Genomic DNA, 27,426 nt, shown 5'->3' with positions numbered 1-27,426 from the left:
AATAACTGTCATGCTTTTTCCCTTTGGTTACCTTTCTAAGACTTATCATAAATTTAACCCTCAAACTCTCCGCCAGTCAGCTAAATTCCTTCTCAATATATTCAAGGCATTAGCACTTTTATCTTTTTGAGTAAATCTATTCTGGAGGCTGTGACCTGCTTCCATCTGAGATGGTTGCTCTCTATGGTAAGTGCACAGCCATATAGCCTCATCCAGGCAATATGCCACATGTGTCTCTTGTGTTGAAGACCCTATTTTCTAAGTTTGTAATTTCCTCTTCCTTTGTTTACTCCTAGTTATGGTGGAGCACTTACTTGAGGCGTTTTCTTGAAAAGTGTAGATGAGAAGTAAATTTTTTGAGATCTTGACCATGTGAAAACATTTTAATTCTATTCACACACTTGATTTCTCTGGGTACAGAATATAAAGCTGGAAATAATTTTCCTTCAAAAATTTGAAGACATCATTCAGCTATTGTCTCACTTCCGATATTGTCGTTGCGAAGTCTAAGGATTTCTAATCCTTTGTATGGGAGTTATTTATTTTTTCTCTCTGAAAGATTCCAGTCTCTTCTCTTTGCCCTTGGTATTCTAACATTTCTTGCTGACATAACTCATTCTGGCTAGTTCATATCTGCTAGTTCTGCAACATTTTTTTTGAATTTTTTTAAGGTTTCTTCCATTTTTTCTAATGTTTCCCCTACATTATTCACATGTTGGACATACTGAACTGTTTCTCTAATTTTATTTACTTCTTTTATTTTTCTTCTCTTTGAATATTTGCTCTACTTTCTGGGAGACTTTTACGGCTGTATCTCCAAACTTTCTATTAAGCTTCCTCTAGGAAACCATCTGGTAACCTCCCAGGCTGGGAGGTATCCTAAATTAGAATTTGCAAAAGTATTTTGAATAATGAGAACATTTTTGTACCTTGCTATCAATTATGTCAGCCAGGTGATGAGATTTAGAACAGAGGCAAGAGAAAACCATTGCACTGTTCCTTTGTCCGTCACAGCAGGACACCAATCACATTCCCCACCTTAAACAGAAAGCAAAGTAAAACAAGAACAAGAACAAACCAGGCAAGTGTCAACAAGAAGAAAGCTGGTCAATATTATTATCAGACAAGTCCAAAGTTAAAAAAAAAAAACCCCAAACTCTAAGCAAAGTAAAAACATTATTTCAAATAGATAAAATAAGTCATTCTAAATTAAGATGTCTAGCCTTTGTTAATTTAAAGGCTTTATGTAATTTTATTACTAATTAACAAAAATAAATTAAGTTAACATTTCCCAAATTTTAGTCATTTAATAGCATCTTCCTAATATACTTAATATTTTACTTCAAATAAAATGAATATTTAATTAAAAATGGAACTTTATATTACTGCTGCAGATAGAAAATCAGTTTCACTAATACATCGAAGTAAAACACACAAATAAACACTTGGATATTCCTGGGCATCAATTTTTCTCTTCTATGTACAGGAATAATAATAAGACCTATCACATAGGGTTTTCAATGTTCAAAGAATTAATACATGTAAAGTGCTTTGAAAAATTCTAGAACATAATATGTGTCATAGGTGATTTTTAAACAGGATTAAAATAACCTATTTATAAAAGGCTATTAATTTGAATTTTGAAAAGTTCAACTGTATGGTAAAAATAAGAAACATGCTTGAAACAAAAATGAAACAAAAAATAAAATAAAATGAGAAATATACATCAGGCAAACAATAGCCAATACAAAATTGGTGGGGAAATATCAATATTTCAAAAAGTTTAAAATGACAAGCAACAATAACAATAAAGAGGAGCATTACTCAATGAAGAGATGATCTATGAAGAAATGATAGACATATGTTCATTAAAGACTTGTGTGTAACAGCAAATAAAAATGTTCTTAAGAAACTGGATAAATAACATTTCATATTCATGTGATGCAATATAATTAATTTTAAGAGATCATGGCTATATCTTAAAAGCATAGAGTTCAATTATACAACAGCAAAACTTTAAAGTAAAATATTAAAACCATTTTTTGCATATTAGTGTGTGAAGCAAAAAATACACAGGACTGAAAGGATGCATCAAAATAATGATATACAAAATAATGATACCTGCTGGAAAGGTGGAGAATGAAAACAAAATGTCACTCCATTATTAGCAATGTTTTAAAGAATTTGCATTCAGTTTTCTAGTGTGTTTTGATTGTAGTTCAACTATTACAATCTCATTTGAATTTTTATATTTTAAATATGTGTCAAATTTATAAGTCACAAAATAGCATAATGTTTCCAAAAGGTTTGGCAAGTTTATAAGTTTGACTCATAAATTTGGCTTTACAGGTTCTGAACTTTTGACCTCAAGACCATCCGATCGCTCTCTCTTTACTGTCGTCTGGTTTCAGGCAATAGAAAAGAGAAAAGAGAAAACTGTGGTTCAGATGTAATTTTATATCAATTCCTGCTTTCCTGTAATCAACTATTATATTAAAACAATATGCGTTTAATTTGAAAATGTATAAATTAGCTATGCAAAAAACTGGGAGAACTGCAAATAATAAAAACTCTGAGGTTACCTATAATTGTGTACATCTTCCACAATACATTAAAAAAAAAAAGAGTTCTGAGGGTACAGGCTAAGAAGAGAAAGGAAACTGTAGAGATCTCAAAATGATAAGTTAAAAGAAATAAGTAATTATCTTATTTGTCAGTTGTGGGATTATGAATAATTACTATTTCATTCTCTACATTTTGCTGCACTTTCCAAAATTTCTACACAGAAGATACAATCTGGAAGAAATGAAAAAGGATTTCAGTAGCAAGAACGTGTAATGACTGACTACATGATAAATAAAAGAATAAATATTTATTTCTAGTATATTTCACCAACCAAACACAACCTGATTGACCAGCTAATACTCCCGCCTTCTAACAGCCACACATAAAAACCAAACCGGCTACAAAAATAACCGGACTTCCTTTCCCATAATTCCCTTCTTTCTAGTTTCCCATGAATCCGAGGGCTTTAAACTCCACGCTACTACTAGAAAGTTAAGCCGCCCCCTCATTCTTTACTGGCCATTCACGATTGATCCCGCCCCACCTGTTGGTGTGAAGCTGTTGATTGGATGAGAGCGGAGGCCGGTGGGCGGAACGGCTCTGACAGCCGGCGTGGAGGCGTGGCCACAGCCGCCCAGAACTTCTACCCAGGCTGCCTCAGCACCATGTACCGAGCACTCTGGCTCCTCGCGCGCTCGCGTCGCCTTGTGCGGCCTCCAGCCTCAGCCTTAGCTTCGGCTCCCGGCTTGAGTGGCGCTGCCGTGCCCTCGTTTTGGCCCCCGAACGCGGCTCGAATGGTGAGCGTAGGCCGCCAACCCCCGGCCTCTCCGCGGTGACCTTCAGCCCTCCTGCCTGTAGGTCCCGGCACCCGCGACTTGGCGGGAGAGATTCCCCGGGCGTCCGGGCGCGCCAGACTCTGAGCTCAGCGCCTGCGCCGGCGTGGCTGGCCTCCCGGCGTCCGGACGCCTCTTTCAGCGCAGGGATGGAGCCGCAGCTCGGGAGAGCGCTTGGGGAGGGACGGCGGCTGGCAGAGAGGGTCCTACCGGGCCCACTCCCGGCGCCTCCTCGGAGCCCTCCCTGGCGGGCCGAGGCCGGGGCGTTTTGGGGTAACTTCGCTCCTGCTGGCGCGCAGGCCCCTAGCCCTGGGGCGCTGCCATCTAGTACAGTGCCGGCGTGGGCGGAGGGTGCTGGGAGAGGGGCAGCTCCCGCACTGTCCTGCCGGATAGCTGGGCCTTGCTGGCCGGACACTGGCCGCCTGTGGTTTCTGAATTGTGGTTTCTTTCGCCAAGGGGCGCTGCACTGCTTTCAGGCCCTCCAGATGGGGTAGAAGGTTCTTCGAAGATTTTACTTCTTTTGAAAGTGCCTGTTCAGTTTGTTGGGCTGACTGTGGTTTCCCCCATACCTTTTGTAAAACCCTTAAATTCCGATTACCACGGGCATAGTATTCTGAAGCATGTTTGAGCAGATTGGCTAGGACCTAACGATAGCTGAATCAGTACTTTTTATTCAGAAAGACAGCTAAGAACTTAAAGATCCAAGTTCAGGTTATGACATGCTTACGTAAGCCCTTTTGCTCTTTAGAGCCACCTTTAGGGATGCAGGCTTTTAAAAAGCTTCAAATACGTATGTATATTGTTAGGAAACGTTTGAGAAATAGTTGAGGAAGAGTTATAACTCTGCACTCTGGTGTAGCATGAGGTTTGCAATCTAAGATGTAATTTCAAATCTTACTCTGCTTCTCCTTTGAGACTTTGGACAAGTTGTCTTTGTGTCTCGGTTTCCGTATGCAAAGTTGAAATACAGCTACTCAGCAAAACTGCACATGTGAAAATACCATGTAGTGAGTGCTGATTAAATCAATGCTCCATCTAGGGTATTTCAAAGGGCCAGTACTTTTTCTGGACTTTAAACTTGAAGATAATTTGTTTGGGTCACTATACCTACTATATACCACTATACTACAGAATCAGAGATGTTTTGCATTCCTCAGACTCTCTGCTCTAATAATTTTAGGGCATTTTAGAACCTTTACATATTTTTAAATTTATTTTTTATTTATTTAGTGTTTTGTAAAGGGAAGCAGACTGGAGAACTTCTGAATCTATCCTGTTGATGCAAATGTCAAAAAATAGCACTGCCTTGCTCTTAGAATTGTAATGTTAGCTAAAATCAGATGGAGGTAGTTTTTGTTTTTTCTAGTTCTGGTATTTTTTGCCCTCTAACCATTCTCAGGTCCAAAATCTCCGTTGGTTTTGTAAAAGTTCTTCCTGTTGCTAATGTTGAGAATTTCACATAACCCTTGATGCCCTAAGGTACCTTTTATTTAAAAGAACATGTACGAATACATTCAGTAGAAAGACAGTGTTCATTGAGTGCCTTCCACTTACCAGGCCCTGTAAATAAGACAGTCCCTATGGGGATAGAGTTTTACAAACAGTGTTTCATTCTTGTCTTTAGGGGAGATTAAATAAGCAAAGCAGTTAAATAAGCAAATAAATCACACATGAATAATTAGTGTGATCAATACTACAGAAGAGAAGAAGTGCATTGAGAATGAGAATATTTAACAGGCAGACCAGCTGTGGTACTGACTTGGTAGCATGATGGCATATATATAGTGTTTTTATATATATATAAGTAATGCTTGTAAATTTATTATATATGAATATACATATGTAATAATATATATGAATAATGTTTATATATAAATAATGTTTATAAATTTCAAATCATCATTCTTAGACCATTTTCAAAAGTTCTCAGTAAAATAAACATTAAAGTAAGTACACTGAATTAGCCAAATCTTGACCAATAATAAGCATACTCTTGAAATGGAAAAGATTACTATTTGTATTTCAAAGTCTTTATGCTTATCACCAGCATAGTATATTAGTTCTGCAATCTATCTTTAATACCTGAATTAATAAGTTTGTGTGACAAAGGGTTCTTTCAAGGAAAGACCTGAAAGTGAGGAAGAGAATGAGAATCTAAATAGTACTTTTTCATCTTTGTGATACTTCTTAAGGTTTCTTTCTCTTTGACGACTAATAAGATGCAATTGCTTTTGATACTTGGTTTCTTTTCAACTTGTGACAGTGTTTTATTCTTGTCTTTAGGCAAGCCAAAATTCCTTCCGGATAGAATATGATACTTTTGGCGAACTAAAGGTGCCAAATGATAAGTATTACGGCGCGCAAACCGTGAGATCTACAATGAACTTTAAGATTGGAGGTGTGACAGAACGCATGCCAGTAAGTGGCATTTGTGGAAATGTTGGCTTATTTTGGATGAAGTAGGCTATATTTATGAGTGATTTTACTTTATAAATAAATATTTTTCAGAGTTAAAATGTAAAGTTATTAGAAAAGTGGCTTCATGAGTAGTAAGATGTTCTCTTTCACTAAAATGTTAAAGAACTTTTTGAAGTTTAGCATGCTATTATTTTGAGCCATCGCTTTGAATATGTTGGATTTTTTAAAAATTTAAGGCCGGGCACGGTGGCTTATGCCTGTAATCCCAGCACTTTGGGAGGCCGAGGCAGGTGGATCACGAGGTCAAGAGATCGAGACCATCCTGGCTAACATGGTGAAACTCTGTCTCTACTGAAAATACAAAAATTAGCTGGGCATGGTGGCGCACGCCTGTAGTCCCAGTTACTTGGGAGGCTGAGACAGGAGAATCGCTTGAACCCGGGAGGCCGAGGTTGCAGTGAGCTGAGATCATGCCACTACACTCCAGCCTGGCAACAGAGTGAGCCTACGTCTCAAAAAGAAAAAAAAAATTAATTTTATTTTAAGTTCTGGGATACACGTGCAGGATATGCAAGTTTAGTGCATAGGTCAATGTGTGCCGTGGTGGTTTGCCGCACCTCTCAACCCATCACCTAGGTAATAAGCCCCGCATTAGCTATTTATTCTGGTGCTTACCCTCCCCGCCCAGGTCCCCTGTGCCTTGTTCCCCTCCTTGTGTCCATGTATTCTCATTGTTCAGCTCACACTTGTAAGTGAGAACACGCGGCGTTTGGTTTTCTGTTCCTCCGTTAGTTTGCTGAGGGTCACAGCTTCCAGTTCCATCCATACGTCTGCAAAGGACATGATCTCATTCCTTTTTTTGGCTGCATAGTGTTCCATGGTGGATATGTACCACTTTTTCTTTATCCTTTATTGATGGACATTTGGGTTGATTCCATGTCTTTGCTGTTGTGAATAGTTATTTTGGATTTTTATTTGACAGAACTAAAGATTGTCTTTTCATTCTTGCTGAGTATTTACAGATTTTTACTAGGATTTTACAGTTTGTAAATATTTTTATTTCAATATTCATTCTTTTTTTCCCCCCACTAATTTAAAACTGAGACTTTTAAAAATCACACTTTGTATTTTGGTTTCAGTTTCCAAAAAAGTGTATAGTACACAGACACATCAAAGTATTACTCTTAACCATGTCTGACATATAATAGATAATATATAAGTATTTATTCAATGCCATATGAATGATTAAATGATGAGATAACTTTCTACTACATTCAGTTAAATTTAAGATGCCATCAATTAGAAGATGCACCAATAGGTACCACTAAGAAAGAAAAATGCTGCCAATTAAGGTTGTGACTTACCATTGATTTGATTTCAGAGATGTTAAAGTGTGAAAAGAATTGAGAAATACATAACATATTCTACTGGAGCCCAACCGGAGTATGAAAAATAGTCAATACAGGATAGGCTAGTAAGCCTAGAAGTAGCCAGGCTTCATCCGGTGAGATATTATTTAACAGTTATCTTATAAATATGCTTTTATTTTCAATAATTTTAAGTCATTCCTAAGCCTTCAAGACTGCCTCTTGACAGGTATATAGAACTTTACAACAGGCAGCTGAGTCTTTGAAGGGAATATCTTTGTCATTGCCATCCACAGCCTTCTTGGTGGTGAGGTAAACATAGTTTGGCTACATGGTTGGATGAAAAAGGGTACTGACCAATCCTAAAATAATCTCATATTATTCAACTCCAGAGACTAAGGAGGAGGTCAGCCCCAGCCAGTGTTGGTGGCAGTGAGCGTGGCTGCTGTTTTCATTGATCTGTGTCACCCAGCATGTTTTGTGGTTCTGGGGGGGCATGGTTCCTGCTGCTGCTGCTCCAGAGACAGCACAGCCATGGGGATTGCACACCTGTGAAAGGCCGACACCTGGGGTCTCGATTTTGTCATATTTGACTTCAAGTGGATTAGTTTCCTGAACTTTATTACGTGTAAAACAGTCTGTATGTACTCTAAACTGAGTAGTATGTTTAAACTCAACCCTTTTTACTTGAGGTCCAAAGGAAAACAAAGCTAAAAATAATTATGAATGTCTAATGTGAATAAATTAAGAATAAGGTGACCTGTTTTTTCTCTCCAGCGATACATTTTGCCATTTTATGGTGTTCGTTGAACCTCTTTCTGCTGTGAATGACCCTTTTTTATTTTTATGGTCCATAAACACTGGGGGTCATTCACTCCATTCAGATGGCCAGCGTTGATTGGCGTTCACCTTTGCCCTTGGTAGTGGTTCAGCCCACTACCGCAGTGTTTGTTACTGTGGAGATTTAAATTCCCATTTGTTTTCATGTTTACAGTTTTTAAGTTTCTAATCCTGTGTGCCATCTGTCCCCATTTTGTTTGAGTAAAACATTTCTAATGTTTTAGTTACTTAAAATTGAAATTTAAAAATTTTCTGGTTTTCCTTTTCTATTTGCCCCTCAGCTTATACTTACTCTGGTCCAGGTTTATCTGTTTAATGTGTCTTATTTCTTACTTTTCTTTGTTTTTTCTGCTTTGATTCCAGAGCTGACAGGTCTGTCTTCCACATTCATCATTCTCTTCCTTTCCTCCCTTTCTCCCTTCTGCTCTTGGCCCATTCAAACCTGGTGTGGGATCTATACAACAATCCGTATTATTAATTTTGACAAGAACTCACGATTCACTTGTCTTGTAAAAACTAGGTTTTCATTTCAGTTTATCCTTTTCAAGCTTGGTGAGGTGATTTGGGATCAACAATGAAAAGATCTGCACTAACGGGGTTTTATATGTATCTTAAGCTGTCACCTTTAGGTCTGGAGAATCTTGGGTTTTTAAAAAAAAAATTCTTCTGAGCGAAATGTCAAGGGAGTTACTGAGTATTAAGACTTTAGTAGCTAGGTAGAATATATTGCTTTTTGGCCTTGGGGTGAAATGATAACCCAGTCAGTAACTGGTAGTCTCATACTGAATGGCAGTTAAATGTGTCCCTTATTTATTTATTTTTTTTTTTAAGAGGGGAAGGAAATAATTATAATGTAACGTGGGATCCAGTGAGAGAAAATACTGGCTCTTGCTGGTGAAAAGATTGAGTACGATTTGTTTTTATATATAGTGTATGAAATAAACACATATAATTGTGTGTATGTGTGCATAGCATTGTATACATGTGAATCTGTGTATGTATATGTATGTGGGAGACATACACACATATATATGAAGAGTCAATGTGTTTGTTTTTATTTGGTTCCTTAAACAAATAGATCTGTGATAATGTTGATTCTTGGTTCATGAATTCCTGTCTATAATCTTTCTCTATAACCTAAACATTTTAGAGCTATAGTGTTACGTAAGTTATTGTTTTATGTATAGCTTTTGCATCTGCCAAAATAATAAACTTTCACGCTTAAGTAAAATAGCAAATTTGAAATATTTTTCTGATTAATTTTAGACCCCAGTTATTAAAGCTTTTGGCATCTTGAAGCGAGCGGCTGCTGAAGTAAACCAGGATTATGGTCTTGATCCAAAGATTGCTAATGCAATCATGAAGGCAGCAGACGAGGTAGGAGGTGATAGTGTGTTTACTTAATAACATCAGACCCATGCCGTACTCTGGATGATGATATGCTCTGGCAGGAGGAAAGGGGAACTGGGAATTCTTGGATTAATGAATTTCAGGGTAGGTGGTAGCATTATTTGTAGTGATGATATTAATATAGTGCTTAAAATGTTACATTGTGACAAAATTTCTGGATGATTTTATACCTTTTGTTTTTAAGCCTTTTGACTTTCCTTAATGTATTTAGTTTTAAGAAAATTTTTTGAAAAGATATTTGAACTTTATTTGATTTCTTGTTTTATATATAAATCTTCTTAAAACCAGTTGATTATTTGATAATGCATATTGAGAATGTAATTTCACTAATGTGCTAATAATAAAAGAAGCAATCAGAGGTAACAACTGTATATATAGTGTTGTTAATTACAGCACTATTTATAATAATGAAAACAAAGTAGACAATACGTAACTATAGCAGCTACTTATATACATTATATTTATATAATATAAATATAAATTATATTTACATTGTAAATTATAGAAAATTATTTTTTGAAGATTGGCCTGAACAAAGCCTAGCCTATGAGAAATAGGGAGGAAGGTTTGCAAAAATACATGTATTTTACGATCCTAATTTTGTTTAGGAAAAAATGAACAGAAAATGTGTGTTTTCACACACACACACACACACACACACACACACACACACACACCCCTGATTGCATGAGGTAGAGACTGGGAATGCCAGCATGCTAATAGTCATAATTACTGAGCAGTAGAACTGCAGTGACTGTTTTACTTTTCTCAGTTCTCAAAATTTTCTACACTAATCACATATTTTTATATAACTAGAAAAAAGTTTTATTTTAAAGTGGACCAGTTGTTCAAGGTAATAGATTTCTCAAGTAGTTTCTGATTTTTTAAGCTAAAATCATTCCAGAAGATTGTTAAGCACCCACACTTTACAAAGCACACCATCCAAAAACTAACACATAAGCTGAAAGTGTAAAAATACAACAAAAATAGGGGCAAATCTGGGCAGTGTTTATTTCTACATTTGGTGATTACTGCTCATTGGACATCTGTGCAATGAAGTAGCTATTAGTGAACTCACAGTTTCAAGTCACTAGCTCATTATCATGCTGACTCTGGCAGTAACATCTGTTGGATATTCCTGCTGAGCACCACCAACAAATACATCTAAAGACTAAACATTTGCCAGCCCGAACAGGTGGCCCTCTATTAGAAGAGGCTGTTGGAGAAAAGTAAGAAAGACAGCTTTGATTCCCTTTCCATTTGAAACCAGTGAATTGTCATACTATTCAGTATAGATAATATTTCACTTTTTAAAGTATCTGTGGTTGGAGCAAGTGACGCATCAGAAGCTTAGATCTGTGGGTCAACTGTATTCAAACTCTGTGTCATAATCAGCAGGTCATTTAGCATATGGAAACAGTGAACATATTTAAAATAGTTTTATAAATGGAACTTAATTATGGTTGATTAAAATAGTGGAATGACTATTATTTCCTTTTTTAAAAAGCTCATTTTTAACATTTTTTTCTGCAGGTAGCTGAAGGTAAATTAAATGATCATTTTCCTCTCGTGGTATGGCAGACTGGATCAGGAACTCAGACAAATATGAATGTAAATGAAGTCATTAGCAATAGGGCAATTGAAATGTTAGGAGGTGAACTTGGCAGCAAGATACCTGTGCATCCCAATGATCATGTTAATAAAAGCCAGGTCAGTATGCGAGCTTTTCTTTTTTTTGTTATAAATTGAAAAGCATACCTGAGATTTTTCTTGTAAAACAAGCTTTCACTTTTTGACAAGAAGAGTTCATTATTTAATGGATAAGGTTTATTATGGTTGTTACTTCTTTTAGGAATCTTGGCTTTATGTTTCAATCCTTATAAAAATTACTTTTAGGACACCTGAATTTAGTATATATGTATTTTTTTATTGTTTAAAATTCTATTTTGAACTAATTTTAGATTTGTAAGAGAATTGCAAAGATAGTTCAAATAGTTTCTATATCCCTTCACTCAGCTTCCCTTAATGTTAGTATCTTATGTAACCATGGTACATTTATCAAAACTAAGAAATTAACATTGATACAGTACTCTTAGCTAAACGACAGACTTTTAAAAAACACTGAGGATTTCCTCAGTTTTCCCACTCAGGCTCTTTTTCAGTATTCAGTCAAGGCCATACGTTACTTTTAGTCACATGTCCCTTAGTTTCTTCCAATCTGTGACCGTTTCTTGGTCTTTTGCGATTGTCTCAGTCCTTTGGGGCTGCAATAATAAAATACGATAGATTGAGTGGTTTATAAACAATAGAAATTAATTTGTCACAGTTCTGACAGCTAGAAGTCCGAGGTCAGGCTACTGGCCATTTCATTGGCTTGGTGGGGGCCCACTTTTTGGTTTGTAGATGGCCATCTTTTCTGTGTCCTCACATGCTGGAAGGGACAAGGGAGCTCTATGGGGTCTCTTCTTCATAAGGGCAGTAATTCCGTTCATGAGAGCTTTGACCTATGACCTAATCACCTTGCAAAGGCTCCATCTCCTAGTACGATTACCCTAGGGGTTAGGATTTCACATAGCAGTGACCTTGACACTTTTGAGAGTAGTGGTGAGGTATTTTGTAGAATGTCCCTCAATTCTGGTGTGTCTGATGTTTTCTCATTAGACTGAGACTTCTGAATTTTTGAGAAAACTATCACAGAAATAAAGGGCCCTTCTCATTGCATCATATCAGGGGTTTATGATAGCAACATGACTTGTTACTGGTGATGTTAACCTTCATCACTTGGTTAACCTGGTGCTTGCCAGGTTTCTCCATGGTAAAATTATACTTTTTCCTCTTCTATACCCTGTTCATTAGAAATAGGTCGCTAAACCCTGCCTGCTTTCCAGGCACTATATTTCAGTTTCTAGAGGGAGGAGTATCAAAAAGTTTTTGGGCTTACGTTAAAATCACTGTAGTAATTAATAGCGCTATCTTGAGGCTAGGCAAACATCTTCTTTTTCCTTAAACTTTTTCGCACTATTTTTAGCATCCATCAGGGAATCTTGTCTACAGCAGTTCCTTCTGTGGTGTTTTAATAGTGGTTTTCAGTTTTCTTTATTTGTTCTACATTTGTTGGTTGAATTTTTCTGCAAGGAAGATTTGTTCTCCCTGTCCCATTTGTTTGTTTATTCAATTATTTGTGTATATCAGTATGGATTCATGGTTATTTATTTTATTCTTCAGGTTATAATCCCATACTTTTGTTGCTTAAACTCTTTCAGCTCTGGGAACCCAATTCATTTTGGCTCTTGTGTCCTTTTAGGCATGCCGCCATCCTTTTACTCTTCTTAAGTGTGTTCTGACTTTCTGGTACTTCAAGATGCTCCAAACTCATTGTCTTGTATTGTTTCTGCCCCAGCCCTAGAAGCAGTCATTTTTCAAGGAACTGTTGGAGAATTTTTATTAGAAAATGATATTTAGAAACAGATCTGGGTGCCAGGTGTATTTTAATATATTTTTAAGTAGTAAGGAAGAAGTTTTTTCATATACATTCATTGTATAAAGGATTTTCCCGATCTAATACTTGCCTTTAAATATGAATTTATGTTTTATGTATACCGAAGTCTGAAGTCTGCCTCAGAAGAATATAGTTATAGATGAAACGTGATTGGCTACATGTTGATAATTATTTAAACTATTTGAATTCAGGTGACAGATACATAAGTGTTTATTACACCATTCATCCTACTTCTTTTGTAAGTGCTTTATATTTCGCATAGTAAATGTCAAAATATATAAATAATGTATCTTTTTAAATGACAGCATACTTTTATATATGTGTGTGTGTGTGTGTGTGTGCGCGTGTGTGTGTATGTGTGTTCAGAGATGGTGCTTCACTCTATCACCCAGACTGGAGTGCAGTAGCGTGAGCATAGCTCACTGCAGCCTCAAAATGCTGAGCTCCCGCGATCCTCATGGCTTAGCTTCCTGAGCAACTGGGACCACAGTCACACACCACCATGCCTGGCTACTTTAAAAGTTTTTTTAGAGACAGGGTATTGCTCTGTGTTGCCCAGGCTGGTCTTAAATTCCTGGCCTCAATTGATCCTCCTGCCTCAGCCTCCCAAAGTGCTGAGATTATAGGCATGAGCCACTGCACCCAACTTGATATTATGTTTTAAAAGTACAGGTTCAACAGTTGAGAAAGAGCACTGAGTGTATACTACCTGCTTAGGTCTCAGGTTTGCCAGTTGCTAAATATTTTGGCATTTATACATCTCTTTGAGGGCTTGGCTTTCCTGTTTTTAAAGTGGTGATCTACCTCACAGCATTTTTCTAAACGTGATAAATAAAGAGCTGTTTCTGAAAGACTGTATGCACTGTATATTCAGTTATAAGATACATAATTCAATAATTGATGTAATTTGATATAATTACAAGATATTCAACTACATTGAAGTTATTACTGCTCTCTTCAAGTGTAATTGTTAACTATACTTCTCTGTATTTTGCTGTCATTTATTAGCAGGCAGATATAATACATATTCTATGTAATACATAATACATTCAGTATACTTAATGTGTATAATACAATTCTGAGTATGTGTTAGAAACCAGGATGCTGCTTATTTGATTCTATAATAACTTACCTATGACCTGCCACACATAAATGTAACTGAACTGGGTTTTGAGTAGTTACTTGGAGAGTTTCTTAATTGAGAAGTTTAATTCAGAAGTTTGTTTTTGTTGCCTCTGATTTAACATTTTATATTTCTTTTGAAAAATTTCCAACAGAGCTCAAATGATACTTTTCCCACAGCAATGCACATTGCTGCTGCAATAGAAGTTCATGAAGTACTGTTACCAGGACTGCAGAAGTTACATGATGCTCTTGATGCAAAATCCAAAGAGTTTGCGCAGATCATCAAGATTGGACGTACTCATACTCAGGATGCTGTTCCACTTACTCTTGGGCAGGTATAGGGAGTTTGACTAATTTTATTCAATTTAGAGCTTGGTACAAATGGCCAATGTGTCATCCTTGAAATCTGCCTGGCTTAAAAGGCCAAATTTGTAACCGTCAACTTCAATGACAGAAGTTGTTCTGTTCAACCAATCAGTAATTTTTATTGACATCCACTTAGAAGAAAAGCAGAGTGTACTGGCTGTAAGTCAGATTCAGTCAGACTGCTCGGGTTCAAATCTTAGCTTTGCCGTGTACAAGCTATGGGACCATAGGAAAGTCATTTAGCCTTTCTGTGCCTCAGTTTTCTGAGCTACAAAATGAGGAAAATAATTTGTCTTTCATAGGATAGTTGTGAAGCTCTAATACATTTATTTATGTAGAGTGCTTAGAAACATGCCTGACACATAGTAAGTACCCGTTTATGCTAGCTACCATCATCACCACCGTCATCATTGTCATCTCCATCAGTATCATTATGGTTTTTCTTTTGTCTTTCTTACCTAAATTAGTAGATTATTTAAAATTTAATCTTAAAGCGATTAAGTAAGGTAGATCTTTTTAAGATGGTTCTGGCCACATGTGAAGGAGATACTACTCTCTTCTCCAAGATATTAGAAAGTATTTTCATGTTTCTTTATCAATACCTTAAGGAATATCTAATAGTATACATTGTGAAGGAAATGTAAGGAAATACGGGGAATGACCTTTGTCTTAGTAAACTCACACTCCAATTGGGGTAGCTTAATTTCCTTATTAGGAAATTAAGGAATGATGAAAACTTGAAATGAGTAATTGAAAAACAAATGATGGGACTGAACTGAACTCACTGGATTAAGTTGCTTCTTAAGGCCATGTCTCATTTCTCTTTGCGTCATCAGTACTTAGGACCATGCATAATTTCTAAGGAGGAACAGTATGTGTGTTTTGCAACTTTTGAATATTCCTCAGGTTTCTAATTTTAACCTTTTTTTGGTGTTGAAAACCACAGTACTAAATACCATTTGGGCCATGACTCAACCTCCTGTGTAAAATCATCATTCTTCCTGTTATGACAAAAAGTTATATTTTTCTGTTTGACTTTATCAGAAGCATTTATACTTGCTTTTATTGGGATTGTAAGTTCGTGCATTCTTCCCCATCAAAGTATATTTTATAAGTGAATCTATTGTGTTCATGTGTGTGAGAGTGTGTGTATACACACAGTTATGTGTTGCTTAACAAGGGGGGTATGTTCTGAAAAATACATTCTTAGGCGATTTCATAGTTGTATGAACATCACAGAGTATACTCACACAAACCTAGATGGTAGAGCCTTCTATACACCTAGGCTATATGGTATAGCCTTTTCCTCCTGCGCTGCAAACCTGTGCAGCATGTTACTGCATTGGATACAATAGGCAATCATAACACAATGGTCAGTATTTGTGTATCTAAACATATCTAAATGTAGAAAAGGTACAGTAAAAATATGGTTTTATAATCTTAGGGTACCACTGTTTATGTGATCTTTCTTTGACTGAAACATCATTATGTGGTGCATGACTGTACATGAGTGATGTTATATCAGATGCATCAGGTCTACCTATAAAGAGTTATATCTTTTGAAATGTTATCTTTAGAACAGCATGAAATCCTAGGACTTATGGTTTTTTAGTGTTTTCAGGCAGGAAAAAAGGATAGATTTAGTGTAACCATATATCTTGGCTTGCCCAGTTAACTCCCAGTTTATGCCTTTTGTTTCTGCATAACTATTAATAGAGCCCTTTCTGTGTTCAAAACATAAATTCTATAGTTGCCTTAATTAAGGCATGTCATAATTTGGGAACCAGTGCCGACACTGGCACATTGATGCTATGATCTGACTCTACTGTTACCTCCTATTCTTTTTGGAAGGTCTTTGAATGCAAACTGTTACCTTCCTGTGCTATTCAGTGAGTCTTTAGCTTCCCAAGTCTCTGTAGAATGTCTTCATATTTCCTGTAAGGTTGATACACTGAAATTGTCTAGAGAGTATTTCTATGTTTGCATTTTTTGGGGGGAGATGAGTTACTATTTTTTTCTTCTACCAAAGTTGTCTGAGACATCCCCAAAAAATAAGAAATGACTTCATTTTCTTTAGTAGACTGCAAGTAAACCAATAATTTAGTGTAGTAAAGTTGTTCTTTTTAAAGTGTATTTCCTGTGCTGTTTTTCTTTGCTTTCTATTAAAAGACTAGATTATAATAAATAGGCTGCATGTTATCAGTGGCATTGTTGTTCCTTACGGTTCTGCAAACCCTCATCCTTTCCTATACTTTGCTCATCATAAGATTTGAAGTAGTATAAACAAAACTTGATTAGCTTGTAATTTAGTATTCTGAAAGGTATTTTTAAAAATTTCTATTTAATGCAGTTAGCATAACTTGTAAGCTATTAGGAATTACTTATTCTTACCTTAATTTTCTTTTCAGGAATTTAGTGGTTATGTTCAACAAGTAAAATATTCAGTGACAAGAATAAAAGCTGCCATGCCAAGAATCTATGAGCTCGCAGCTGGAGGCACTGCTGTTGGTACAGGTTTAAATACTAGAATTGGCTTTGCAGAAAAGGTTGCTGCAAAAGTGGCTGCACTTACAGGTTAGTGATCACGTGAATTATTTCTCATTTTCGTTTCTCATTATACTTGGTCTCTATATTTTCTGAGTGTTCCTGTCTTGAATTCTTGTGAATTTAAAGATAGAAATAATATTTTTCCATCAAACATGTGTTTCAATTCTGTTTCTGAAGTTATAATGTTAATTCTTTGGCTTTTAAAAAATGTTCCTTATAGAAGTGTATACAGCATGCCATTAAAATCTACCAGTGTTAGCTTTTTTTTACTAGTTTTCAATTAGTTTCCCTTTGAAGTTTTGAATAGCAGTTTTCAAAATAGAAAAAACTGAGTGTTGAGTAAGCTATTTGAATAATAAATATATTGTAGACAGACTTCTTTTTTTTCTTATGTCATGCTGTGATAATTCTTTGAATTATTGACCTTTTTGAACCATGTCTTTTCTTTAGTGGAGAGAGTACTATACTTTAGATAATGATAACTATTATTAGGGCCAAGTTGTCATCTTCAGAAAACTCTCATTAAGATGCAGATGTTACCAGAGAGTTAGGGTAGAGATAATTATACACTGCACGTGATAGTTTACCAGCTGATTTGTCTTTAAAGCAAATTTTAATAGAAGAGAACTCTACTTTTAGGGTTTGGCAAATGTAAATTTATAAAATTTTTAACATGGGGATTATTAACTGAGAACATCTAACTCATTTTAGCACCCTGTTTTTACAGCGGATCTTGTGGGCTCCTGGCTAGTGGAGAGGATAAAGCACAGTAAAGTGGACAAAGAAACTTTTAAAAATTGTACTAGGGGCTGGACATGGTAGCTCACACCTGTAATCCTAGGACTTTGGGAGGCCAAGGTGGGCAGATCACTTGAGGTCAGGAGTTTGAGACCAGCCTGGCCAACATGGCGAAACCCTGTCTCTAGTAAAAATAAAAAAAAAAAAAGCCGGGCATGTTCGCGGGCACCTGTAATCCCAGCTACTCAGGAGGCTGAGGCAGGAGACTCGCTTAAACCGTAGAGGAGGAGGTTGCAATGAGCCAAGATCATACCACTGCACTCCAGCCTGGGTAACAGAGCAAGACTCTGTCTCAAAAAAAAAAAAAGTGTTAGGAAAGGAGTGTGGAATAAACTAGAATGAATTCTCACATACTTTTTATCTTTACTCAAGCATGGTCAGGCATCATATACATGTGTTTGCAGTAGGATTGTGTTTTTTTTTCAGTACATTTATTGTGCTTGTTATTTCATCTTTTAAATGTAGTGCCTGGCCAAGCACAGTGGAATTACACACCTATAATTCCAGCACTTCAGGAGACCAAGGTGGGAAGATCACTTGAGCCTAGGAGTTTGAGACTAGCCTAGGCAACGTGGCGAAAACCCATCTCTGCTAAAAATTAAAGAATTAGCTGGGCGTGGTGCTATGCATCTGTAGTCTTAGCTACTCTGGAGGCTGAGGTGGGAGGATTGCCTGAGCCTTGGAGGTTGAGGCTGCAGTGAGCTGTGATTGAGCCACACTGCACTCCAGCCTGGGCAACAGAGTGAGACTCTGTCTGAAAAAATTTAAAAAATGTAATACCAGATTCTTTCTACTCCTTTAGGACTTTTTTAAAAATGTAGACAAAATTTGAGTCTTAAATAAACATTTTTTTCTGAGGTAAAATTTTTATTTTTTCATATATTGGAACTTTCTGTTTAACTTGTTCACCCATATAGGATATTTTTTCTTTTCTTTAGGCTTGCCTTTTGTCACTGCTCCAAATAAATTTGAAGCCCTGGCTGCTCATGACGCTCTGGTTGAGCTCAGTGGCGCCATGAACACTACTGCCTGCAGTCTGATGAAGATAGCAAATGATATTCGTTTTCTGGGCTCTGGTCCTCGGTCAGGTCTGGGAGAACTGATCTTGCCTGAAAATGAACCAGGCAGCAGTATCATGCCAGGTAATCACATAGCTAGTAAATGTTGGAGCTAGAACTTGACTAGATCCTAGGCATTCTTAGCTATGGAACATGTCTCTTTTTGTTTAAAGTTATCCCAAAGCTGGATACGCAAGGCACACTGTTTCAGCATGTCTGTGGTCCTCTGATCAGGACTTCTGGCCACGTCACCTAACAAGATAGGAAAAAAGAATCTGACTTAGCAGCAAGTAGTTTGAATCCCACATTCAAACAGGCTGTTAAAGTGATCAGCATGGATTGAATAAAAAGAAGTCATACCAAACTTATCTTATTTCATTTTTTGCATTGCGTTATGTGCTTGTTAGATATAGCAAGTGACACAACAGTGTATGTCTGGATTTCAGCAAGTCATTTGATAGATTCGCATGATAGTCATTGATTCCAGTGGAGAAGCGTGGGCAGTGCTGGCAGATGAATGTAGCTGGGTGAACAGTGACATTTCAGAAGTGACTAATGAAGTGACTTTAGTCTAGAAGAATATATTGGTAACAAGCTGAAGGGCTCTGCCCTTCAACACTTTACTGGTGACTGAGGGTGAAGGAAGAGAATAAATGCTAATCATATTAGCAGTTAAAAGAGTTGAGACAGCAGTACTATGGATGACAGAACTGAGTGCCATAAAGGCCATTGTAGCTTGGGCTAAAACTGACAATGTAACTTTTAATAGTGAGAAGGAAAGGCCTGACTCTAGATTTTTATAAAAATAATGGATCTGTAGAATAAGAAGAGATGAAATTTTGTTTTAAAGTACTTCATGTTGAAAAATGACATAAGGGTTTAGTTGATTGCAAATCCAAGGTGATTGCCAAAAGAAAGAGACATGGGGAGTCACAGATAAAGGAAGTAATCTGCCCAATAATCTTTGCAGTGTGTTAGCTTGCACTGGTCAGAGGAATCTGGGTTGATTCAAACTGGGAGCTTGTCCAGGGAGTATGAGCAGGGAAGTGGGGTTCCGGAGACTCATGTGATAAATAGGGAAATTGTAGCTTAGCCTCGCCTTTCCCTAGGAAGCCTCCCAAGTGTTAGTGTAGGGTTGCTTTTATAGGTGTTCTGATAGCAGCATGCACTTCTCTGTATTTACCCCCCATAATTGCCAGCTCTTCCTCCCTAGCCTCCAAGTTCTGCGAGGGCAGGGCCTGCATGTTTCTTATTCGCTGTAGTGTATTGAATGTCTGGCTCCATAAATACATATAGAATGAATGAAAATCATGAAGGCGGAGAACTATATTTAATGTGTAGTTGTGGCTTCTCGTTAGCCATTGAATGATTCAGTTTGTGGCTACCCATCCTGCTTTCCCTGGTTGGTTTGTTTCATTTAATTACACTGATGGTTGGGCCTTGCTTTATTGTATATCTTACTTTATTTAAAGAAATTAGATTTCTTTATTCCCTGATTATTTGCGTAAATTCTAGTCTTACTCTGTCATTGTTGGTTTTCTTGAAGGCAAGGTGAACCCTACTCAGTGTGAAGCAATGACCATGGTTGCAGCCCAAGTCATGGGGAACCATGTTGCTGTCACTGTCGGAGGCAGCAATGGACATTTTGAGTTGAATGTTTTCAAGCCAATGATGGTAAGCTTTAAATCTGATTTTTAATGTGTTTTGACCAATGTGTTTTAATGTGTTTGGCTTATTATCTTGGTTTTGTATTTCGTAAAGACTTCTAGTGATTCCACATTGGGTAGTTGGGTGACATAAGTAGCAGTTGGAAGTCAAGCGTTTCTTAAGTTACCAGAATAACCCTAGATATTAGAAATTAGTTGATTTTTAACCTAAGCGATTTGATGGTTTTTTTAATAGCCCCAATTTAAGAAAAATGAAACGCCTCCCTATATGCCTGTCTCCTTCTCGTGTTGCTGCTTTCTTCTTTCAAATTCAGTCTTCTTAAAAGGATAACACTACTCACTTTCATTTATGCTATAGTCACCACAGCCCAGCATAGCCGCTCCACGCTTGAATTATTCTCCCAGTCATTGGTGACTACCTCAGTCCAGCTGGCATTGCACAGTTAGTTCTTCCTTTACTAATAGTTGATGTTGACTGTCCCTCCTTGAAACATTCTTCACCCCTGGTTTCTTGAACATTTTTTCACCAGTTCTCTTTCTGCCCCCTGTCAGACTTTCTTTCATTGTTTGGCTTTACTTTCCACATACTTGAAAACATTGTGTCCACCCAAACTGTTCTTTTTCTTTCATCTTTACAAAGATCATAGACGCATCACGTCATTTCTCATGCAGTTTCCTCAGCTTCAGATAGTGGAGCTGTTGCCATCATTTAGAGTCTTTCATCTGGACAAAGTGTTACAGCTAAAGTTTATTAGGGGCTTACTTTCTCTTGGAATATGTTGTAAATTCTAATTTTAATTTGATAAGAATACACAAATGACAAATATTGAGTATATTTAATATATTCACTAAATGTTTATTGAGTACCATTTTCTATCAGGCACTGTACTGGATACATAATAGAGATAGAGCAATGAACAAGACAGATTTCTTGCCCTCATGGAATGTGTGTTCTAGTGGTAAATAAAAACGCAGGCCACACTTTGGGAGGCCGAGACAGGCAGATCACGAGGTCAGGAGATCGAGACCATCCTGGCTAACACGGTGAAACCCCGTCTCTACTAAAAAATACAAAAAACTAGCCGGGCGAGGTGACGGGCGCCTGTAGTCCCAGCTACTCGGGAGGCTGAGGCAGGAGAATGGCGGGAACCCGGGAGGCGGAGCTTGCAGTGAGCTGAGATCCGGCCACTGCACTCCAGCCTGGGGGACAGAGCGAGACTCCGTCTAAAAAAAAAAAAAAACGCAGGCCAAAGCAGAATTCAGACTTAATTTTGCTCTCAGGTCAGATTCCAAACAGTTAACACCGGATACCCAGCATTTATAGGTGCATAACAATAAATGCCTTGTTAATCTTTGTAAAAATTTATTTTTAATATAAAATAAGGATAATCAATATTTGCCTTATTATAAGGTCATTAGTAGCAAATTAAAACTTAGATTATTGTGTCTTAGCATCCATTGTTGGAAGTCTCGTTTTCAGACTGTGGAGTTTTAGACCAGAGGATATTAGGATGTGGATATATCTTAATAAAAAATATTGGAAATGTTGCCAAAAACAAAAAAAAAAGGTCGAAACAAACTAATTGATTTTATACTGTTTTTTTTTTTTAACATTATATGAACAGTTATTTTACAGTGACTGGAGTATTTGTTTGGTTAAAGCATAGAAAACCTGGAATTTTGGTGATTATTAGATTATGCCCTAACATTACTAATTGCCTCACACTCATGCTGAACTTTCGAACCTCTGCATCTTTGCTGCTCTTCCTTCTACGTGAAAGATTCTTTTTCCTTCTCTGGCCAAGTCCTCTCCATAAAACAGGATTTCACCAGTTCCAACAACTGGCGTTAATTTCTCTTTCTCTATGTTCTCTAACACTTCAGACCTCTGTTTTAAATACTTGCTATGGGCTATTTTGTGTTTTAGTCATTTTGTATTTATGTCTTTTTCACCTTTTTTAGATTTCTGTGCCTTCAGATGTTCATACTTTCTTTCACATTTGTTTCCTTAGGTATAGTGCCTTAAAATTTGTAAGAGTTCTATATGTTTATTGAATTGTGTATTTACTATCAACCAGCAAATAATATGTTATTGGATAAAAAACATGTTGCCTTAGTAATGTTTCTCTCTCTCTCTCTCTCTCTCTCTCTCACACACACTCTCACTCACTCAAAGATTAAAAATGTGTTACACTCAGCCAGGCTGCTGGGGGATGCTTCAGTTTCCTTTACAGAAAACTGCGTGGTGGGAGTCCAGGCCAATACAGAAAGGATCAGCAAGCTGATGAATGAGTCTCTGATGTTGGTGACAGCTCTCAATCCTCATATAGGTAAGTGTTTAAGGAATAATAATATCATTTTGAATGCAAAATTAAAAAGCTGAAACATTTTTAAGAGACAAGTGGATCAATGTTTGAGAACAGCAAATTTCTTTTGAATATGGTTTTAGTAAAATCTTAAAATATTTGAAATTGTGTGGAAAGATACTATATGACTTGTATGGTGTCATAGTTCTTTCAAAACTTGATCTATTATGCCTCATTTTATTTGAAATATATTGAGAAGTAGTAGTTCAAACTTATTTTAATTTTAATGGAATTCAGATGCCAAATATTCTATGCAGACCCTTGGGGAAGGTTATTTGTAAGACCTTCAGTGGGTAATGTCACTAGGTGGCACTGCTGATTAGCAATATTGAATGAACTCATTTTTCTACCTTCCCTAGATCTCTGCAATGCTTTAAATTTGTTGTTTTATTCAATTCAGAAATGGAAAGTTACAATTAAAAGAAAAAGTTTATGTATTCATTGCTTATAGTGAAAGGGAGGGAGGAAAATGCAAATATTTTGTCTAAAACCATGCTATTATATCATAAGCCTTTTTTGGAACTATAAATATTTCATTATGTAGAATCAAACATACAGATTTGGGTAGTAGACTGACCATAGAGATCCCCATTAAATAAACTATTTTCACTTTCGTAGATTTTGAGGCATTATGTTGCATTATATTATGATGTGTTAAAAGCCTTTTTCTCATTCCTCCTTTCTGCTAAGCAGAGGTTAATATATTTTCTGACTTTCTATTATAGAACAAGTTATGATTCACTTATTTGGCATAATATGGCTACTGCTTCTATAATCTTGAACTTTCAAGGCAAATTTTATATTCCTGGTTTCACATCAAGCTATAACTTCAGTGTTTTAAAATTAGAGCTCACTTGACTCTTTTAGGTAGTCAGTATGACTATGAGCCCAGTATGATACCGGTTTTTTGGTATGGTATTGAGATTGGTAATAATGTTTGATCCATTTAAAATTATGATACATCAGCTACATCTGGAAAAACCCAAAGGGTAACCCAGGGGCTCGTGTGAGCAGTTTTCATCAGATCTTTACTTCAGAACGTGTTGCCAAAACTTTTAAATTAGAGGTGTCTCCTAAAGTTGAATGACTGGTAAATCTTTCTTCGAATCAACTTATTGTGGCATAAAAAGAATTGTTAGAGGCCATATGAGAATGAGATGGGTCAACACCACGTCACTAGTTGACTTGGTGTGAGCCTTACAACCCTCTGAATCATGGGTTCCTTATATTCTCATTATGTACCAAGCTGGTTGTTAATAATGTCTTGTTGGACTTGACAACAGAAATGCTTAGACTTTAAAGCTATTATTAAAATAAAAGTACTGGATATATATTGATCACAAGAGTTTAACCTGTAAATTCTTTCTCAAAGCATTTCTGCTTTAAGAAAGATGCCCTTTTCAGTAAATGGCATCAATAAATGCCCTTTCAGATCAGTAAATGCCCTTTTCAACATATTTAGCATTCACAAATTCAGTTAAGTAATAAAAGTAACTATGCCCATACTTTGTTTTATAGCTGGTTAATAATTGTGTATTGACACATGCCATCTTGTTGATGATCTACTGTACTGCCTCAGCAAGCTTCTTCCTTTTGGTCATATTTCTCTGATCTTGTTTTTTTTTTTTTTCTCTCCCTCATTGGTTTCATTTTTATTCCTGCTTTTTCTTCTGGACTTAAAATATGTATATATTAAGACAAGACAGCTTGCGGAACTGGCCTGCTCCCACTTTTATTAATTTGAAAAGCAAATAACTCTGAAGTAAACAGTATGCTTGTGATCTTTTATGCAGTCTGTATTTCTGCCCAGACTCCCCATTTGTGTTCCTGTAACGTCTGGGAGGAGGCCAGGGGATAGAAGCCATTGCAGTGGAGAGCCATGTAGAGAAGAGCCATTGGAAGCAGCTCTGGAAACGCCTCTCCCCAGGCCCTGCCTGCCCCTGCCTCACTGCGAGGACTTCTCCCCTCTCAGAGCCACTCACCACAGTTGCCAGATGTGCAGTGCTGTATTTTCTGCTGGACTAGAGCATTTAGTTTGTTAATGTTTCTTTAGAAAGATAATTGTTTCTAGTTAAACATGTTGTTTGAAAAATATACCCAGATGTATATTTTTATGTCTTGGTGCTATAATTTCTACTTTTTTTCCCTTATATATCTAAGTTAGTGGAAAATTTCAACTTAGGAACAAATCTGTTGGAGAAAGTGAGGCATGTTTAAGTGTTTATCTCTTAAGAAAAGTAAATGTTCAATTCTATATAAAAAATGATTATTGAGATAATCACTGTTAACTATTTTTAAAAACAAAAAAATGTCATTTAAGAGGCCCATATAGCATCAATATCAAGTAAACAATTATGTCACCTTCTGCTTTAGAAAACCAAATGTCACTACTAACCCATATGTCATCTTTTTATTTTTTTCTTCAGGGTATGACAAGGCAGCAAAGATTGCTAAGACAGCACACAAAAATGGATCAACCTTAAAGGAAACTGCTATTGAACTTGGCTATCTCACAGCAGAGCAGTTTGACGAATGGGTAAAACCTAAGGACATGCTGGGTCCAAAGTGATTTAAATAAATTTATAATGAAAATAAACATGTATACAATTTAAAAAAACAGACTCCCATTTCTTAAAAATGGATAAGTTTGAAAGGAGACTGCTATTGAACGTAAGTATTTCTGGCAGAGCAATTTGATCAGTGTATAAAACCCTGGGATGTGCTAGGTCCAAGGTGGATTAAACAAGTGTAAAATAAAATACATTTATAAAATAAGGAAAACAGACTTAAATTTTCTCCTATGTTAACTGACTTGTATTACAGTTGAATCTGTGATATTTGTGCATGTTGTCTTTGTGACTTGATAAGTTACCAATTTCTAAAGGGTTTCAATTTTGGGGGTTATTGGTGGTTTAAAAAATTGCCCGATTATATCTTATTTCATTCCCAAACCATGTCCTTAGCCACCTTTATTTTCCTTTGATTTGGTGACCAAGCCCTTCTGAGTGGGGATGTATATGTGTGTGTGTGTGTGTGTGTGTGTGTGTGTGTGTGTGTGTGTGTGTAATAGGATAGGTTAAGAAAATTGGTACATACCTATCCCGTGTGTTAAAACACACACATCTATCCCTCCAACCTTATTTCTGTTACCACAGAGAGACCAGATCAAGGCCAGGCATGGTGGCTCAGGGACACTGACTTTGGGAGACTACGCTTTGGGAAACTGAGGCAGAAAGATCACTTGAGCCTAGGAGTTTGAGACCAGCCTGGACAACATAGTAAGATCCCTGTCTCTACAAAAAATAAAACAAAAATCAGCCAGGCTTGGTAGTGTACGCCTGTAATCCCAGCTACTCAGGAGGCTAAGGTGGTAGGATTCCTTGAGCCCAGGAAGTCGAGGCTGCAGTGAGCCAAGATCGCACCACTACACTCCAGCCTGGGTGACAGAATGAGACCCTGTCTCAAAAGAAAAAAACAACAAAAAGACATTGTGTTAAGAATTATAGGACAAGAGTTAGAAAGATAAAGGGAAGATTGGAAAGAAAGGAAAGATGTCCTGAAAGTGCGTCTTGTTCATCATCTCAAGTGCTGAGATTTTTTAGCAGAAATTCATTTGAAACAACCTTAGGGGATTTTGAATTAGCAGTTATAGGGAGTTGCAGAATAGGGTGACCCAAATCCAAAGCTAAGGAACGTATTTAAAATAGAACCAACCTCTACTATGCAGGGAGTTGGAACAGGCATTTGGTTTATTTTTTCTTCTTCCTCATATAATAATTAACAGGATCATAAGAGAAACTCTCATTAACTAAAACATCTCATCTATAAGTAGTACTCTATCAGGTACATTTAAAAAAAAATAGGATACTTACCCCTAATATTCTTGGAAAATCAGCCACATTAACACCAGCTCCTCTGTCGTAGTTTGAAGTAGTTGCTTTATATAGAATTTAAAAGTAATTTTAAAAGTTCTAGAAACATTGTGATGAAAGATGAAATTTATATGTTTCTGATTTCTTAAGCGTGAATGGTCACTATTAAAAGGGGGTTCAAACTTTGAAAACTGAACTATAGAGAACCTATAGGATCTACTTTTTAGTCCATGCAATACTGTCTCTGCCAGTGTTTTTCAGAGGGTGATGCGATGATGCTTGTGTAGCTTTAAAACAAAGCATGCTTTCCCTTGGCCCATTCTGTTTGTTTTTTTAAAAAAGATTTTTATTGGAAAATAAAATCAGCTAGATTGAATAGCAGTGCCTGGACCCCAGCAGCCAAACTGGCATCTGATCTGTAGTTGTGAAACAATGTATCCACTATGATGCTGAATGTTTTGCCTTAGCAGGCATTCTCAGTCTAAATAGGCTGTCATTTGAGGGTCACTAGAGACACAATGACTTATGTAATAAAGATTACAGCAGATCAAGTTCCTAGCCTCAGATGGTCTTTGCACAGCTGTCTGATATATCCCAGCATATTATAGGCTATCATGGAATCCTTTGAGTTGGCAATCATCTTTGTGTGATGTTAGTGAAGTGAAACTGCTTTATGATGCAATCTAAATAAGGCT

General features: G+C 36.8%; 1 protein-coding gene across 1 annotated transcript; it reads left to right on the top strand.

Annotated features, from left to right (window-relative positions):
* The first annotated feature begins 3,172 nt into the window (after positions 1 to 3,172).
* Positions 3,173 to 25,640, top strand: FH (fumarate hydratase). Its single transcript, XM_003893701.3, has 10 exons — positions 3,173 to 3,362; positions 5,682 to 5,816; positions 9,290 to 9,400; positions 10,967 to 11,143; positions 14,210 to 14,392; positions 16,832 to 16,997; positions 18,707 to 18,910; positions 20,373 to 20,500; positions 22,670 to 22,823; positions 25,286 to 25,640. The coding sequence occupies exons 1-10, from the start codon at positions 3,231 to 3,233 to the stop codon at positions 25,426 to 25,428; spliced, it is 1,533 nt and encodes a 510-aa protein (XP_003893750.2). The 5' UTR covers positions 3,173 to 3,230; the 3' UTR covers positions 25,429 to 25,640.
* Positions 25,641 to 27,426: the final 1,786 nt, after the last annotated feature.

This window comes from Papio anubis, chromosome 1 (genome assembly GCF_008728515.1).
Source record: "Papio anubis isolate 15944 chromosome 1, Panubis1.0, whole genome shotgun sequence".
Lineage (NCBI taxonomy): Eukaryota > Metazoa > Chordata > Mammalia > Primates > Cercopithecidae > Papio > Papio anubis.
Note: the sequence above shows the minus strand (reverse complement) of the source record. Positions and strands in the feature narration are given on the sequence as shown.